The sequence below is a fragment of the Polypterus senegalus genome, chromosome 3, assembly GCF_016835505.1.
Source record: "Polypterus senegalus isolate Bchr_013 chromosome 3, ASM1683550v1, whole genome shotgun sequence".
Taxonomy (NCBI): domain Eukaryota; kingdom Metazoa; phylum Chordata; class Cladistia; order Polypteriformes; family Polypteridae; genus Polypterus; species Polypterus senegalus.
This window is the reverse complement of record NC_053156.1, coordinates 146,438,124-146,456,828: the sequence shown is the minus strand read 5'-3', so window position 1 is coordinate 146,456,828 and position 18,705 is coordinate 146,438,124. Positions and strand designations below refer to the sequence as shown.

The 18,705-nt window shown below is 43.5% G+C and overlaps 1 protein-coding gene across 1 annotated transcript in view; it reads left to right on the top strand.

Moving 5' to 3' along the window:
• The window catches only part of cfap61 (cilia and flagella associated protein 61), a 337,473-nt gene that overhangs the window by 227,317 nt on the left and 91,451 nt on the right, over positions 1–18,705 (top strand). Inside the window, exon 22 of the mRNA XM_039748028.1 lies at positions 18,302–18,476. Within this exon, the coding sequence (XP_039603962.1) occupies positions 18,302–18,476 (175 nt within the window). The remainder of the gene's footprint in view (positions 1–18,301; positions 18,477–18,705) is intronic.

Genomic DNA, 18,705 nt, shown 5'->3' with positions numbered 1-18,705 from the left:
TATGGGGATGTTTTGAAATAGGACCAGAAGCTTAGGGAGTATATTGATCTTGACAATGTTAATTCTCCCTGCTAAAGTAAGATGGATGGTAGTACATCTATGCACATCTTGTTTAATTTTATCTATGTAAATGTCAAACTTTTGTTGAAAAAGAGTTTATTTACTTGTGATGTTGACCCCTAGGTATTTAAACTGATCTGCAGTGATAAAAGGGAAGGTGTCCAATCTAATATTGCTTACTAGAGAATTCACTGGAAAAAGCACACTTTTGTTCAAATTAATTTTGAGTCCAGATATCTTTTGAAATTCTGCTAGTGCATTTAGGTCTGTAGGCACAGAATTTTGTGTCTTTGATATATACAGTACCGTATCATCTGTATATAATGATATTTTCTGTTCAAGTCCTTCTCTGAAAATCCCTTTTATCAATGATGCATATCCGAAAGTGAACAGCCAATGGCTCATTGGCGATTGCAAATAACAGTGGTGACAAGTGGCATCCTTATGACATACCCCAGTCTAGTTTGGAGTAGTCTGAAATAATGTTGTTAATACAAACTGAAGCTTCTGAACTGGTATATATTAGTTTGATCCATGTGCATATGTTCGGGCCAAACCCAGATTTGTGCAAAGTGGTGAACAGGTAATCCCATTCAACCATATCAAATGCTTTTTCTGCAGCCAAAGATAATATGATCTCTGGAGTGTCAGACTTTATGGGTCAATATATTACATTCAATAGGTGTCGAAGATTGGAAGCCAAATGTCTGCCTTTAATAAATCTGGTTTGGTCTTGTGATATTACTGAAGGGAGCACTTTCTCAATCCTTCTATCTAGGGCTTTGGAGAGTATCTTAACATCGTTATTCAGAAGTGAGATTGGTCTATATGATGTAATAAGTCCTTAATATATATTTAGGAAAAACGGTAATTAATGCTTTGCAAAAAGTTTGAGGTAAAGATTTTTTGTCTCTGGCTTATATAAATGTTGCTAATAAGAAGAGAGCTAACTTAACTGAAAAAGCAGGGTAGCCATCAGGAACTGGTGTTTTCCCACTCTGAAGTGAGTTTATAATGTCTAGTAATTCTGATAGTGTCAGAGGTTTATCTAATTCCTCTGCATTTAGAGTATCTATAATGTCTAGTAATTCTGATAGTGTCAGAGGTTTATCTAATTCCTCTGCATTTAGAGTATCTACCCATGGTATCCATAATGTATCAAAAAAATGCATTAGATTGTGTCTTGTGTTCTGTAAACGGAGTAGAATATAAGGACTTATAGTAGTCTCTAAATGTGTGCATTATATTTTCATGGCCAATGATTCTATCTCAGTCTGTATTGGTGATTACTGATATTGCATTGTGAAGGATAAAGACTTTTATTCATATTGCTGTGGTGTGTTGTGTGGGATGATTTTAGAAGGGCCTGTAAAGGTACTGGAAAAAAAAAATATATTGTATTCGAGCCCATGACTGTTGTGTCAGTTGGGTTGAGTGTTGAGGATTTGTCAATCATGCAAAAATGGGTGAACCTAGTTTGAGGAAATTTTTCAAGTAGGTTGCCATTGGTCCAACTTAAAATGTAGGGAATATGGTGTTTCAGAAATTTAATCAAGTAGGTGGGTTATCAGACATTGCTTTATTCCAAAACAACTGAATCAATCTTAATGAAACTTTACCTGTGTAATAAAGATGAACCAACTTAAGATCCAGGCTGTATACTATTTTAAACATTTAATCAGGAAGGGTAGTTATAATGCAGGTTTGGGGGGAGTGGTTTTGGGTGTGGATTGGGGGTGTGATTTAGTTGTAAAGTACAAAAAGTTTCATTTCTGTCAATCTAGACTTTAACATCTTTCAAAAGGTTGTAATGGGGAGAGAGGATGTAAAACTACACCATCATGCCCTATGGTTTAGCCACTGGAGACTCGATGAAATTGGTGGAGGTGGAGTGAGAGGTGATTGGTGGTGGTGATGATATTTAGAAGCATTTTTATGGAAGTTGGTGTGTTTCGAAGATGACATTGTGTTGGTTTGGACAATCTGGTTAAAAACTCCACTGCCATCTCTCCTAAACACATCCATGCTTCCACAGGTATATCATCTGGACCAATGGCGTTTCCATTCTTCATCCTTTTCATAGCTGTCCTTACTTTCTCTTTGCTGACCCATTGCATTTCCTGATTCAGTATCTCCACATCATCCAAGCTTCTCTCTCTCTCATTTTCTTCATTCATCAAAGTACTCTTTCCATTTGCTCAACACGCCCTCCTCACTTGTGATTACGTTTCCATCTTTATCCTTTATCACCCTAACCTGCTGCACATCTTTCTCTCTGTCCAGCCAATCGGTACAGGTCTTTTTCTCCCTCCTTAGTGTCCAGCCTCTCATACAACTCTTCTTACTCTTTTTCTTTAGCCTTCACCACCTCTCTCTTGACCTTGTGCCTTATCTCCTTGTACTCTTGTCTACTTTCTGCATCTCTCTGACTATCCCACTTCTTCTTCACCATCCTCTTCCTCTGTATAATCTCCTGTACTTCTCCATTCCACAACCAGGTTTCCTTTTGCTTCTTCCTCTGTCCAGATGTCACGCCAAGCACCCTTCTTGCTGTTACTCTTACTACTTCTGCTGCAGTTGCCCAGCTCTCTGGCGACTCTTTACTGCCACCCAGTGCCTGTCTTACCTCCTCCCTGAACTCAACCTTGCAGTCTGCCTTTTTCAACTTCCACCATTTGATCCTTTGCTGTGCCCTCCGTCTCCTCCACTCCTTCTTGATCTTCAATGTCATCCTACAGACCACCATCCTATGCTGCTTGACTAATTTCATTGACCAACTGATAATGGGAATTCCAATCTGGATTTATTTGCATATTTTTACTGAATTTCTGTAGAGTTGTAAAATGGGTATACATGCATTTGTCTAACGATATATTAATGCACATTTATAGTACATTTGTTTTGCTGTTTTATTTACAAATTGTTTTATTTATATTTTATTTTTAAATGTATCCTTCATTCAGTTTTTTAAGAACACTTCTGTAATGCATTCTATGCTTGCTATTCATTTTGAAAAACATTTCTCAGAAACATGAATCAGCTACTTGGTTGGTTCCTGGCTTATATGCTTTCACCTTTGCAGGCTTTAACATATAGAACTGTACAACAATAAAATACATTTTTGAGAACAGTACAGTATATATAATTAAAGTATTAATGTACAATGTTAACTGTCATTGCTGTAATTGTGTATATTCATAATGGTTTTATAATTATAATTATACCCACTGAGTAGAACAGTGCAGTATTATCTGGTGGGAGTTTGCACATATACAAAAATGAAATAGAAATGAAAATCCAGGAAATAGTCGACAATCAGACTGATTTAATGTAATATGAATATGTGTATGTATGTGTATGTATGCCTGGAAGGACCGAAAGAGGGACTACGCTTCCTCCGGACTACGAGAGGGCAGCTGCCCTGGTTGGTATGGGGACCACGGGAACAGAGCATGGAAGCTCAACACTATAGGGGCCCGTGGTCACTGGCAGGAGGTGCCCGGATGCCCAAAAAGCCCTGGATTCCAGCACTTCAGCCACACCCAGAGGTGCTGGGGAAAGGAAAACCAGGGACACCCTGAGTGCTTCCAGGTGCTTGTGCGGCACTTCCGCCACACAAGGAAGTGCCGCTGGAAGCTCATCAGGGGGCACCTGGAGCACGGGCGTGTGAATATAAAAGGGGCCGCCTCCCTCCATTCGTCAGCTTGAGTCAGGTGGAAGAGGACGAAGCCTGGAGGAGAGAAGTGGAGGCGGTAAAGAGAGGCAGAAAGAAGCCTGGACTAAGGGTGATTGGTGCAGGGGCACTGGGTTGTGTGCTTTGGGACATTGTAAATAGTGAAATATGAATCGGTGTCTGCCCATCTGTGTCCGGGCTGTTTCCCACAATATACATACAGTGGAACCTCGGTTCACGTACAGCTCTGTTCACGTCCAAAAAGTTTGCCAAACTTTTGCCTCGGTTCATGACCACACACTCGGTATACGAACAAAGCCAGTTTCCCTTTCGGTTTGTGCGCACCGATGATTTCCGCACGTGTTGCATTGTTATCAGTCAGACGTGCATGCCTGCTGCTGAGAGAGAGAGAGAGATAGAGCTAGCCACATGCCTGCCTGCCTGCTGCTGAGGGGGAGGTTGCTGCACGTGCTTGCCTGCCTGCCTGCCTGCTACTGACGGAGGGGAGGGGGGGATTTGTGTGCACATACGTGCCTCCCTGCCTGCTACTGACAGGGGGTGGGGGGTACAGCAGAGAGAGAGCGAGCCACGTGCCTGCCTGGCTGGTTCATTTAAGCAGAGCCGCTCCCTGTTCATTGTTCTCAGTCAGACGTGCGTGCTTTACTTGCGCTCTCTTTGTGCTCTACAGGTATTTCGTGTGCTTTTGCAGTTAATTATGGCTTCTAAGCAAGTGAAGAGTGGTGAGAAGAAAGTTTTGAAGAAAATTGAAATCGAAGTACAGAAAGAAATTATTGAAAATTTTCAGCGTGGCGTTCGTGTTACTGATCTTGCCGCCGAGTACAAGAAGTCAAAATCTACGATTTCGACTATTTTAAAGCTGAAAGAATCTACTGTATTAACACTAGAATTACCAGAGCCTACGAAAAAACTCGTAATTCCGTCCCACCTTAAACTGCTTCTTAAATCCCTTCACACCTCTCCGCCAGCGCCCTTTGTCTTCTAAATGTGCTGATAAAGAGAAGTCGGCTATTCCATCCCCCCACCAATTTAGAACGTGCACGAACTTCTCTCAGCTCATGCCTTGATTGAGTATCTGGGAGTGAAGTGGAGTTTTAGAGTGGAAATAATAGATCGTTGTTTGGAACACACGCATTTCATGTCTGTTCCGTTTCTACAGTAATCTGTGTCAACACATTGTTAAAACAGAAACTTTTTTATATTCTAGTAGTAGATGACAAAATGTAGGCATAAACTATATAATGTATGAAGCCTGAAGTCCAAATAGCAAAGAAACATTTTCACAAGAATAACACAATTGCACTTTTATTCAAACATATAACTGCAGAAACAAAAGCCGCCTTAACATGCGACATTGACACCAGTTTACTGTAACTGACACCGTGGCTCAATAGACTCAGCCCCGCTTGAATCAAGGGGTCGGGTTCGATCCTGCGCCCCTCCGTTTTGAGAAGTAAACTGCTCTTGTCTTACTGTTTTAGAATAAAAGCATACATTTGATTTCAGTCTGTAACAGCCGGTGCAGTTTATGATCCTTGTAAAGGTTAGCTTTTTTTTTTTATTCACTTTTCACTCTCTCAGTCGCGTTCAGAATCAATCCATACAACCCCATCTGACACGGCTGTTTTCACTAAAGATTTGCTATAGCTCTGCAGTGTACCACGATGCATACTAACGCACAATCACCCCCCCCCCCCCCCCGGTTCTGACACACAAACGCTGGCGAAGCTGCCTTCTTCGTATCTCACCGTCACTTGCTTTTGTTTTATTGAGTGTTCCTGCCAGTCCCCGCATGTTGCTGTATGCTTTTCTTTTGTACTACAGGACATGCAGAGGAAAGAATGGTAAAGACCAGTAACTTCGGCGCTATATGCAATCATCAGACACTCCCCATCTGCCCGTGTCGTTCAAACACAGGAACATATATTGGTGTAAAAGTATAACAAAAGTGCACTTTTATTCAAGTGCACTTTTTCCATCGCCTTTTCCTGTAAGAAGCAGTGTACACACTTCTCTCTATCCAGCATACAGCAACATGCGGGGACTGGCAGGAACACTCAATAAAACTGAATAAAAAGAAAATCAAGTGACGGTGAGATACGGAAGGCAGCTTCGCCAGCGCCTGTGTGTCAGAACCGGTGGGGCGTTAGTATGCATCGTGGTACAGCACAGAGCTATAGCGCGTCTGTATTCTGTTTCTTTTGTACTCCAGGGCACGCAGAGGAGAGAATAGTAAAGAGCAGTAAGTTCGGCGCTATATGCAATCATCAGACACTCCCCATCTGCCCGTTGTTTTGTTATACTTTTCAATACTTTTATACTGCTCAAACTGGCATGCTCAAAAATACACGTGTAATGCCACGAAAAGCACGCAGACACTTCATTTCGCAAACAAAACAAGTGCACTTTTATTCAAAACTACCTGTATAACCGAAGAAAAAAGAAAGCAAGTTACAGTAGGCGATTGATACGACATCTTGCATGGTGCAATGCTAAGAAGTGCAGATTTTCATTCCGTGCTATATGAAATCATCACATTCAAATATTAACAGTTCCCACACACCCAAGGACCGTCCTTCCTACATTTACGACCGTGTACTTGTTGCCGTGTACACACCTCTCTGTGCTATGGTTTCTATTACACTGAATGAGCACCTGACACTGTACTTTCTTCCCTGGGGGAAGGGTCCGCATCAGAGAATTTCCAGTTCCTGCATAAATTCACACCCGATCTGACGCTGTTCGTTTTCAAATAATATTGCATTAGTGCGATTATATTTTCACATATATTGTCTCTTTCTTTCAGGTGTGTAATAGAAACCACAGCATAGAGAGAAGTGTGTACACTGCTTCTTACAGGAAAAGCGATGGAAAAAGTGCACTTGAATAAAAGTGCACTTTTGTTATACTTTTACACCAATATATGTTCCTGTGCTTGAGCGACACGGGCAGATGGGGAGTGTCTGATGATTGCATATAGCGCCGAAGTTACTGGTCTTTACCATTCTTTCCTCTGCATGTCCTGTAGTACAAAAGAAAAGCATACAGCAACATGCGGGGACTGGCAGGAACACTCAATAAAACGAAAAGCAAGTGACGGTGAGATACGAAGAAGGCAGCTTCGCCAGCGTTTGTGTGTCAGAACCTGGGTGATTGTGCGTTAGTATGCATCGTGGTACACTGCAGAGCTATAGCGCGTCTTTAGTGAAAACAGCCGTGTCAGATGGGGTTGTATGGATTGATTCTGAACGCGACTGAGAGAGTGAAAAGTGAATAAAAAAAAAAGCTAACCTTTACAAGGATCATAAACTGCACCGGCTGTTACAGACTGAAATCAAATGTATGCTTTTATTCTAAAACAGTAAGACAAGAGCAGTTTACTTCTCAAAACGGAGGGGCGCAGGATCAAACCGCGACCCTTGATTCCCAAGCGGGGCTGAGTCTATTGAGCCACGGAGTCAGTTACAGTAAACTGGTGTCAATGTCGCATGTTAAGGCGGCTTTTTGTTTCTGCAGTTATATGTTTGAATAAAAGTGCAATTGTGTTATTCTTGTGAAAATGTTTCTTTGCTATTTGGACTTCAGGCTTCATACATTATATAGTTTATGCCTACATTTTGTCATCTACTACTAGAATATAAAAAAGTTTCTGTTTTAACAATGTGTTGACACAGATTACTGTAGAAACGGAACAGACATGAAATGCGTGTGTTCCAAACAACGATCTATTATTTCCACTCTAAAACTCCACTTCACTCCCAGATACTCAATCAAGGCATGAGCTGAGAGAAGTTCGTGCACGTTCTAAATTGGTGGGGGGATGGAATAGCCGACTTCTCTTTATCAGCACATTTAGAAGACAAAGGGCGCTGGCGGAGAGGTGTGAAGGGATTTAAGAAGCAGTTTAAGGTGGGACGGAATTACGAGTTTTTTCGTAGGCTCTGGTAATTCTAGTGTTAAAGCAGCTGATATTGCAAACGGAGTTACAGCGTTAACCAGGCAGAGGCTTCAAGTACTGGAAGAGGTGGAAAAACTGTTTACCAGTTTACTCATTTACCAGTTTGAGGACCCTCATGCTTTTATGCAGCACAATGTAAACAAAGCCAGACTGCCAGTAATGTGGAGGGCAGACACGAAGGGTTGGGTCACAAGGACTTTGTTTTTGGAATGGCTGCATGAGGCTTTCGCTCCCACCAGCTTAACAGCTAAAAACACCAGAAACCCAAGAAATCACACATTGAATGAGGAGGTGTGTCCAAACTTTTGGCCTGTACTACATATATACATACAGTATATATATATATATACAGTGAACACTTGACTTACAAACTCAATTCATTCACGAGGGCTGGTTGTAACTCAAGTTGATTGTAAGTCAAGACTATTTTTCCCATAAGAAATAATGGAAATACGCATACTGCGTTCCAAACCTTCCACAGCAACACTTACTTAACCTTTTCATAATAAAAAGGGTTGTATAATGTGCATAATTTACCAGAAAACCCAATATTTTTTGTAATGTACTAACCAAAAACTTATAAAAAGTGCCTAGCCTACCATAAACAACAATTTCATACTGTACTCACCATTTAAGTTGATATTTTTGACTTGCAGGAAGGGAGGAGGAGGAGAATGAAATGGAAGGTGGTTATTGTTTGGAAGGATCTTCCTTATACAGATCTTTTCTTTGTAAAATTGTCGAGATGGTGGATTTCGACATGCTGTACATATTAGCGAGATCGGTCGCACGACCGCCACTCTCATATTTCCTACACAATTTCCTTCTTCGTTTCAATTGTGATTGCTTTCTTTACCTTTGTTACCTTCTCTTCCTTCCTTAGCAATTATCGAAATAAATTATATAAATCACTGCACTGACCGAAATTACGTCCACAAACACATGTATCTGGGCTCCAACTGATGCTTACGAACGCTCTCAGCTGTTTGTTTACAATCGCACAAGTGGATACATGTGACCGCATTCAGGTCGTAACACAAAACGTTGGTCGTAATTGAAAAAAAAATTATGGTTGTAAACCAAGTTGTTCGCGTGTCAGGTTGGTCGTATATTGAGGGTTGACTGTATATATATATTGTAAGAAGAGCGCTATATAGCACCAGACCCAACACAGACTGGACATGGGAGACTCGTGTAAAATAATAACTATTTATTTTCTTCCCCTGTGAGCACACATCTTCCCCATGTCCCACAGGAAATATACAGTCCCAAATATCAGCACACAATGAAACACTAAAGCACTTCTCCTTCCTCTCTGGCACCACCACTCCTCCCAAGCAACCTTGTCCTGCTTCCACTCGACTCTGGCCCCTGAGTGGGGGTCGCTGGCTCCTCTTATAGTTCACCTGGAAGTGCTCCATGTTCTTGATCACCGAGTTCCAGCTGCATTTCCAGGTGTGATGAACCTGCTGCCCACACAGACTCAAGAGTCTCAAACGCAGCGCCCCCTGGCGGGGGCGGCAGGACCCAACAGGGCTGTACCCAACTCCATTTCCCATGGAGCCCTGTGGGAAACCAAGGCACGGCTCCAACACATGGGGGTGGCCATCTAGCATCCAGAGGGAGGTATTGCTATGTCAAGGGCTGCTCCCCCTGAATATAGTGTGCAGGGGCATCCTGGCTGGGCATGGACCCAAGCCTCCTGCCACATTGCCCCTCTCTCAGCTCAGTGGCACATCCCACGAGGGCTGGTCTTTTCCGGGATGGGGAGATGGTGTCATCCGATTATGGACCTGCCCTGTGGCAACAAAACTGGAAAATCAGGAGGAGTTGTTTTGATGTCCACGTCTTTTGGACATCCTCTAGGGACAACCCCTCCAGCCGTGACCAATTCGGCCGCATTCTTAGCAACCCCGCTCCCGTTTTTTCGTTGCATCTCCGCCCCTTCGCCGAGCAGCCCTCCACTGCCTTTGAGCAGACGGGCTCATGCTGTGTACTGTTAGGAGAATGCCGTTTTTTCCTCCGGGACCTCCTCTTGCTTTGGGGTGCACTGACGGTCTGGGTCCCCTTATGGGAAGAAGGGAAACCCCTTACTGTCTGCACCCCTTTAGACGCCCGCGAGACTGATGCCGGCAGTTGCAGCAAGGCTGTTTGGCAGCCAATATCAATTAGCTGCTTCCCTGCACGCTCCTCTGTTGTGCTGTCAGTCATCGTGGCTGCGTCTCTTGTAGGAGGCGGGGCTGGCTGGCAAGCAATACTAATCCCTGCTGCTGCTTTGCTCTACCCTCCCATTTTCTCTACAGCACAGGTCTCACTTACCTGTATTGCTGTGTCCTGCAGGCTGGAGGCACACACACACCGCCACTTTAACAACTCTGTGATGGTTCCTAACAGCATGTCGAGCTTCTTCTCCAGTGCTTCCTTTGCCTACTGCAGGACCTGAACAACCTGAATAAGGGACTGCAGGGGTAGGAGGAGAGCCTCCACCTCCCGAGCAGCCAGAAAAAAGTTAGTGTCTTCGGCCGGCAGTGGACTCGGATTCACCTCTTCCTCTCCTGCTGACAACGAGCCATCGAGGCCCTGCGTGTCACTTGCAGGCCCCATCGGGGGTCCCTCCGGATCAGGGTGGAGGTTCGCCATTCCCATCTTAATGCTTTCATTGGCGAGAAACAGAAACACACTCGCAGGCCCCATCGGGGGTCCCTCCGGGTCAGGGTGGAGGTTCGCCATTCTCATCTTGATGCTTTCATCGGTGGAAAAAAGAAACACACCCTTCACCCCCTTACCTGCTGCAGGGAGAAACTCCTGCTCCCCTAGCGGGAACACTGAACTGTGGAGATCATCTCGCTGTCCCCAGAGCTCGCTCCGCCAACAGACCATGGACACACGTCCTCCAGGCACCAACGGGTATCCCGCCCCTCTGTGTCTAGGAGGCAGGTAGACGAAATAGCAGAGTAACATTCTCTGGGCCCCTCACCCCAGGACCCGTCATCTACCTCCTGCTCCCGTGGTGCCGGCTAACATGGCGGCGTCGGGCGGCCGACCTTTGAGTCCACCCAGACCTTCTCTTCCCCATCAGTGCAGCATCCTTGGGGCTTCCAGGTGGTTATCCATGGCTCTCAGCTGCATGTGCGCGTTTCGGTGCGCTGTCTCTAGGTTGCGCCTTCTGCGTGGCTGTGCTGCACACATGCCTCACTCTGTTGTGCCAGGTCATCACACAAATTTTGATACAGGTCCAGCTACGCCAGTGTAAGAAGAACGCTATATAGCGCCTGACCCGACACAGACTGGACACGGGAGACTCGTGTAAAATGATAAACTATTTATTTTCTTCCCCTGTGGGTGCCCATCTTCCCTGTGTCCCACAGGTAATACACAGTCTCAAATATCAGTACACAATGAAACACTAAAGCACTTCTCCTTCCTCTCTGGCACCACCACTCCTCTCAAGAAACCTTGTCCTCTTTCCACCCGACTCTGGCCCCTGAGTGGTGGTTGCTGGCTCCTCTTATAGTTCACCCGGAAGTGCTCCAGTTGCTTGATTACAGAGTTCCGACTGCACTTCCGGCTGCTGCTGCTGCTGCTCCATTGCTGCATGGTCTGCATGTCGCGCTTTGCGCCGATCATTTAAAAGCCTGTACAGCAGCAATCCTTTTGTCTCATTTCCTTGTCTCATGGGACGTTAAAGTGTCTCAGAGAAATTGTTTGTAAGTAGGGTGTGACGTGCAAGAAGTCTTGCGGGACTTCAAAGTGTCACTCCGAAATGATCACGTCTCAACCCAAAATTTTTTTATATATTAGATATATATAGTGATGTCCGGGTGTGTACAGCCGCCCTAACCTTGACACAGACAGGCAGGACACAGGTTTAGCACACAACACACAGTTTTATTTACAGTCAGGGAGCACTTTTCTCTGCTCCACACAGCATAACACAGTACAACACAGTACACAATGCACCAACACAGTCCCTTCTCTCAGCCAGTCCTCCACACAGGCTTTATCCTTCCTCCTCCCGACTCTGGCCATTGAGTGGTGGTGGCTGGCTCCAATGATCTTCTACCAGCAGCACTTTTGGGTGCTACCAAATAGGGCCCTGCAAACGTCCAGGCACACCCTGGTGGTGGCCACGGACCCTAACAGGGTTGAGCTTCTATGCTTATAACTTGTGGCCCCGCTGGAAGCCAGGGTGGCTGCGACCTCTATCGGCCCAGGGGAGAAATGGTCCTGAAAATAGTCTCTCCCCAAGTCTTTCCATGGTCAGGGCGTCCTGGCCGGGTAAGGGCCCCAGCCATCCGTCATACTGCCCCTCCTCCAGTGTTCCTCTCCTACGAGGGCTGTTCTGACAGATGGGTTGTCGTCTTCATCCATTCCACAATTCTGTCCTGAAAAATAGAAATAGAAGGGGGATGGGGAAGCGCTGCGCCCCCACACCCTCTCCAGGCATCTACTGAGACCTTTTTGGGACATGTCTACTCCTATGGCCGACTTGGTGGCACTCATAACAACGCTGCTTCCCAACTCATGTCCTTGCTCTCTGAACATTGAAACATTGCAGGAACGGCCACCCTGCCTTATGCCCAGCTGAGGTTGGGCTGTCCCTCTGTCCCTACAGAGAGCAGTCCTCCATCGTATGTGAGCACATGGGCTCATGTGTTGCAGTGTTCATAGGGTGCTAGCGCAGACAACCTGGCCCATTACAGTAGATGTGCCTTAGCTATTTCTGCCTCCACCGCATGATCGGTTACAACCCCCACATCTACTGTCGGACCCCCTGCTACTCAAATCTGTTCAGAAGCATCCTGGCTCAATTAGCAGTGGGTTCCATTTGTATTTACAGTACAGGAAGCACTCTCTTGTATTGCTGCATCTATTTGAATGGAGAGTCCTGCGCCAAGCTTCCTGAGGCACTCCTGCATGATCCCCAGCGATGTTCTGGCCGTCTTCTCCAGCCTTTCCACCACCTGCCTCAGTAGGCTAATTGCCTGTAAAAGAGACTGTTAGAAAACAGTCTCCAATCTCCAAATCCCATACAGCCAAAAGAAGGTTATCTGACTCTTTGTCCCTAAGGAGTCTTCTGGAATGGAAATTCATCAGACCCGCTTGTAGGCAACCATTACTGGGGATCCAACACACAGTGTCAATTCCCTTAAATGCTTTGTGGGGGTCAATCCAGCCCTCCACTGTCCCCTCCTGTCTCTGAGTAGTCCCGATAGGGACAGGAAAGTCCAGGCAATCCTCCTCCAATTGTTGCCACCCGGAGAACAGCGGGCTTGGATCGTTCTTGATTGACTCCTCTGAGGTGCTCCCGCCGTCACTCCATGGGTCGGCGTGTTTCAGCCATTGGAGCAGATCTATCTGTTCGCCTTGTTTGAGGTAGGTATACGGGGCCTACAAACAACCTTCCGAAGGCAATCCTTCCCTTGGCCTGACACTTACCTCCAGGTTTCTTTTTGCCCATTGGGTGGGAGCGGTGCTTCCATGGGCCTCTGTGGCTTTGTGATCCACTGTGCGCTTCTGTTGGCTGTGCTGTGGCTCTCCTGCCAACAGATGTTCAGATGTTCTGGAGTCTCATCTGGAATGCTAATTGGGATGCCAAGGTGCGTACAGCCACCCTAACACTGACACAGACAGGCAGCAAACAGGTTTAGCACACAACACACAGTTTTATTTACAGTTGGGGAGTACTTTTCTCTGCTTCCAACAGCACAACATAGTACACGAAGCACCAACACAGTTCCTTCTGTTAGTCAGTCCTCCACACAGGCTTTGTGCTTCCTCCTCCCAACTTTAGCTATTGAGTGGTGGTGACTGGCTCCTTTTATAAGGCACCCAGAAGGAGCCCAGGGGTCCAGTGAGCATCTTCTGGCAGCATTTCCATGCTCATAAACCATGGCCCCACTGAAAGCCGGGGAGGCTGCCCTCTGTCGGTCCGGGGGAGAAACGGTCTTGAAAATACACTCTCCCACTTTCCTTCTATGCTTGTGGTGCCCTGGCAACCTGCCACTATATATATATATATATATATATATATATATATATATATATATATATATATATATATATATATATATAGTTATAGTCCACAATATTCATGTGTGTATATATATATATATATATATATATATATACTGTATATACACATGAATATTGTGGACTATGGCTGGCAACTCATCCCGGCCAATACCCCCAAGCCGCCAGATGGAGCCCTCCCTGCAATGTGGAGATGCCCCGAATTCCAGCAGGGCATCATGGAGTTTTCCTTCGCAGCCCTGCTGGATACTGTGGGGGCCACCAGAGGATGCTGCAGGGAGACTCATGGACTTGTATTTTTCGTATAGCACGGAAGTACTTCCCAGTCACGAGGATGGAAGAAATAAAGTACTTCCTGGCTGAAGAAAAAGAGGAGTTTCACCTGACCCGGAAGTGCTGGGGAATCACACGGACTGGGGCATCAGAAGCACTTCCGGGTTAAGAAGTCTAAAAGGACTGTGGGAGATCCCAGCAGGGAGCCGAGTTGTGAGAAAGGGTGACTGAGTTGCTGGGAGGTGTGGAGGATTGTTGTGATTTGTATTGATTTATTTAAGGAATAGTGGAGGTAAAGGTGCTTTGTGCACGTTATTGTACAAATAAAACAATTATTTGGACTTTTATCTGGTGTCTGGCGTCTGTCTGGTCTGAAGATTCAAGGGGACCACATCGCCCCCTATATGTCACAATATATACAGTATATTTATATGTATGCCCTCTAGACATGAAATAACACCCTTTAGTCAAAAGTTTAAACTGTGCTCCATGACAAGACAGAGATGACAGTTCTTTCTCACAATTAACAGAATGCAAACATATCTTCCTTTTCAAAGAATGCATGTCAGGAGCAGAGAATCTCAGAGAGAGAGAGAGAGCGAGAGAGAAAAGCAAACAATCAAAAAATCAATACGTGCTTTTGGGCTTTTAAGTATGCCGAAGCACTGCGATAAAGTGGCATTTTTTAGAGGAGCGTCCGTATCCTTTAGGCAAACAGCCTCTGTGCAAACAGCTCCTCTGCTCACACCCCCTCCGTCAGACGCAGAGAATGTCAGAGAAGGTGAGAGAGACAGAGAAAAGCAAACAATCAAGCACCGCACGGGAAGCATATCTTATATCATTTAGGAGTTTTACTTAATACGTAATACGTGCTCTGATTGGGTAGCTTCTAAGCCATCTGCCAATACTGTCCCTTGTACTAAGAAAACATCTCCAACACCTCTACACCATCACTATAAGCCTGTACCATTGATACAAGGCAGGATGGATCAATGCTTGCATGTTGTTGATGTCAAGATTTAACCCTACCATCCAAAAGTCACAGCAGAAATCGAGACTCATCAGACCAGGCAACGTTTTTCCAATCTTGTACTGTATATTCCAATTTTGGTGAACCCGTGCAAATTGCATCCTCAGTTGCCTGTTCTCAGCTGACAGAAGTGGCAACTGGCATGGTCTTCTGCTGCTGTAACCCATCTGCTTCAAGGTTCGATGTGGTGTACATTCAGAGATGCTCTTCTGCATACCTTGGTTGTAATGAGTGGTTATTTGAGTTACTTTCGCCTTTCAATCAGCTCAAACCAGTCTGGCCATTCTCCTTTGACCTCTGGCATCAACAAGGCATTGTCACCCGAAGAATTGCTGCTCACTGTATATGTTCCCTTTTTCAGACCATTCCCTGTAAACCCTAGAGATGGTTGTATGTGAAAATCCTAGTAGATCAGCAGTTTTTCAAATACTCCAACAACCATGCCACGTTGAAAGTCACTTAAATCACCTTTCTTCCCAATTCTGATGCTTAAAATGAACTTCAGCAGGTTGTCTTGACAATGTCTACATGCATAAATGTGTTGAGTTGCTGCCATGTGACTGGCTTATTAGATATTTATGTTGGTAAGCAGTTGAACAGGAGTAACTAATAAAGTGGTTGGTGAGTGTATAACTTAAATATAATTTACCTTGACTTGCACACTACACATTGTGTTATGTATAACCTAACATCTTACCACCTTTCTTACGTCTTGCTGTAGATAGTGATGAGTTAACTATGACTCCTTGGTCCTTCTCATAAGGAGTACTTTCAAATTTCAAACCTCAGTGTCTCAAAGCTGTCTGTCAACTGTTCCATGTCTCAGAAATGCAATTCTGCTTGTTCTTCCACAATCAATTTTATTTACTTTATTTTTTACCATATGAATGATGGCATAGAAAATCAAGAAAAAGCTAATCTCTTTAATCAGACAGCTAGCCGTGTTAAGTTAGATAATTTTGATTTACTGACAAAGGTTCATGCAAAGTGGAAGAAAATCATTCTCTTCTACCCATTATTTTCCTGATTTTATATTTAACATAGAAAATTGTTGGTAGTCAAGCTTGGTATCCATAAATTTAATTAATTTAAGATGGTGAGGTAGCCCCACTTGTCTCTTGTGTTTTTTCTTTAAATGATCTTTTAATTCAGACACATGTAGTTGTACACGTCCATAATTTATATCATGGCCACTATGACGTCATAAGTCACATAATCAGTGCATTAAGTGGCTAGCAATCATTACAATGAAAATGACCAGACTCACAAAATGGCACTACACTTAAGAACGGTTCACCGACAAAAGCGCAATAGACATATGAGCCCCGACAAAACCGCGACTGACAAATGCGCGCTGACAAAATCGCCACGACAAAATCGCAAGAGAGGCCAAGAGAGTGGGACGCGTATGTGCGCATTATGTTCACATTATGTGCTAGTTTATAACTGTTATAACTGCTGATGGCATGCCGCAAACAAATAACTCAGTCGAGGGTTGGCATAACGCGTATACAAAGCGGAATTACCAGCAGTCAGGCAGCCAGCAAGTCTAAATACGCTCAACTATCAAGACGTCTTGCTGCAATTCTTCCTACATATGCAGGGCGTGATCTTAAGGACTATCTGCGTGCTGTGCTGATGGCATGCCGCGTCTCATAATATTGACTTTTAAAATAAACATTATTATATATGCTTTAAACTAGCAATTCATATTTAATGAAACTTTTGCGATTTTGTCGGTGCAATTTTGACGCCGCGTCTTAATCGGCGCTATTTTGTTGCCGCTCATATGTCTATCGCGCAAATGTCGGGTCATACTTAAGAACAACCACAGTGATATAATGACATCCAAAACATTCTAGAACACAAAGGACAAAGTGTGTAGGAATGTGTGCAGATATTCCAAAACTCTGAAACATTGTAGAATTGCTTATTTTAAATTACACAAAATGCATTCAAAGTCATTTGCTGACCACAATACCATTTTGATTAGGAGTCCTAAACATGGCAAAATGGGTGTGAGGCCTCCTAAAAGGCCGATAAAGGCAAAGCCATAACTTAACCAGCTATCCCATGGAAACCTTCTATGATTCCAGGTTACATGCAAAATCCACACATTATATAATAGATAATCTATATCAATTTTGAAACCAATGTTCAACAAATAAATAAAGAAAACATCCCAGCTGTAGATGAATTTGTTTCTTGTGGAACTGCTTCAATGTAATAACATTTTGGGGTTTTGGGCATGGATTTCTTTTTTTTTCTCTTTCTTGAAAATAGTCTAATGAACACTTGCTTTTGTATTTTTAATGATTAACTTGCTAAGTGAACCATCAGTTGGCCTTCTAAAGCAGCGCTAAAGCAGTTAAACTATGGATTGTGTAATGTCTAAACCTGGATTGCGTTTAGTAATGTATTACAGTATTAATAAATGAGAAAGTGATTTTCGGAAAGTCGAAAGACTTGTGACATGTTGGCGCTTTCAAGGTGAAACCCATAAATGTTTCGCTTGGGAAGACACTTCCTTCTTGTCTCCACCAATGCACATATGCCCAGTGTAGGCAAATGACTATGTCACCATGTGAAAATGCTAGTGTTGACATATATTTTACTAGGAACTTCACTCTTGGGAGTATTGACAATTCTTTATTTTCTCTATGTGGATAATATACCCCAGGTTATGACAGTGTTAGCTCAAGAACTCTTGCTTTTAACCTTTTCTGGTCTCATACACATCAACATTTTAACAAATGTTCACAAACTCCTTTTGATCATAACATAATGCTACTCTCTAGACTCTGTGTGCTAAGCCAAACTCATTTTGAGACTATGAGCCAAATGTGGTCAGGTTTATATCAGATAGAGTTTGCTATGGTTGTTAAACAATGTACAGGTTTACAAAGCTTTTGTTTCTTTTCATGCTTAAATATGACAAGCTAAGATCTAAATCTAATCTAAAATCCTGAATCAAGGCAAAATATTACATTTAAAATAGAAAAATGATACATGTTCATCATGAAGTGTGTTCTGTGAGGGCGGGAGTGCTCATTCACAGCTAAACTCAGCCTGGTGATGGTTGCTTCTGTGGTAGCCTTCCTGTGACTGTACAGTATAGTTGGAAAAACAAATTGGTTTATATATTGGAAGAATGGAAGCTACATGAATATACTAACTCAGTGCACATACATATCAAATATTTAATTTAGTAATCAGCACATCAACATTAATTTCTATTTGTTTCATTATATTTTAGGTCTGTAATCCAACTGGAGTTGACATTAACAAACTGTTAACCAACAGAGAGCTGTCTGTTAATCTGAATCAGATATATACTGGTCAAGTGCCATCTAATCTCTTTACAATAAATGATAAGGAAGACTGCCTGAATGCATACATCTGGCTTCAAGAAAACTTCACAGACAGAGAAGGTATGTTTTGGTTCTAAAATAATTATTTAGGTTTTCTATGTGCCTCAATTATGCATACTGCTCAAATCATTTAATTAGTGTCTAATTAATTTGAAAGAAATCTTTTATCTGTCTAGCTTTAAGTCTCGGTTCCATTTACAAGATGATGTTAATTTTGGGGAGGGTGTATGGTAGGCTGTTAATCAAAAGGCTGATGGAATTAATTAACAGTAATTTTACTTTACAAAAT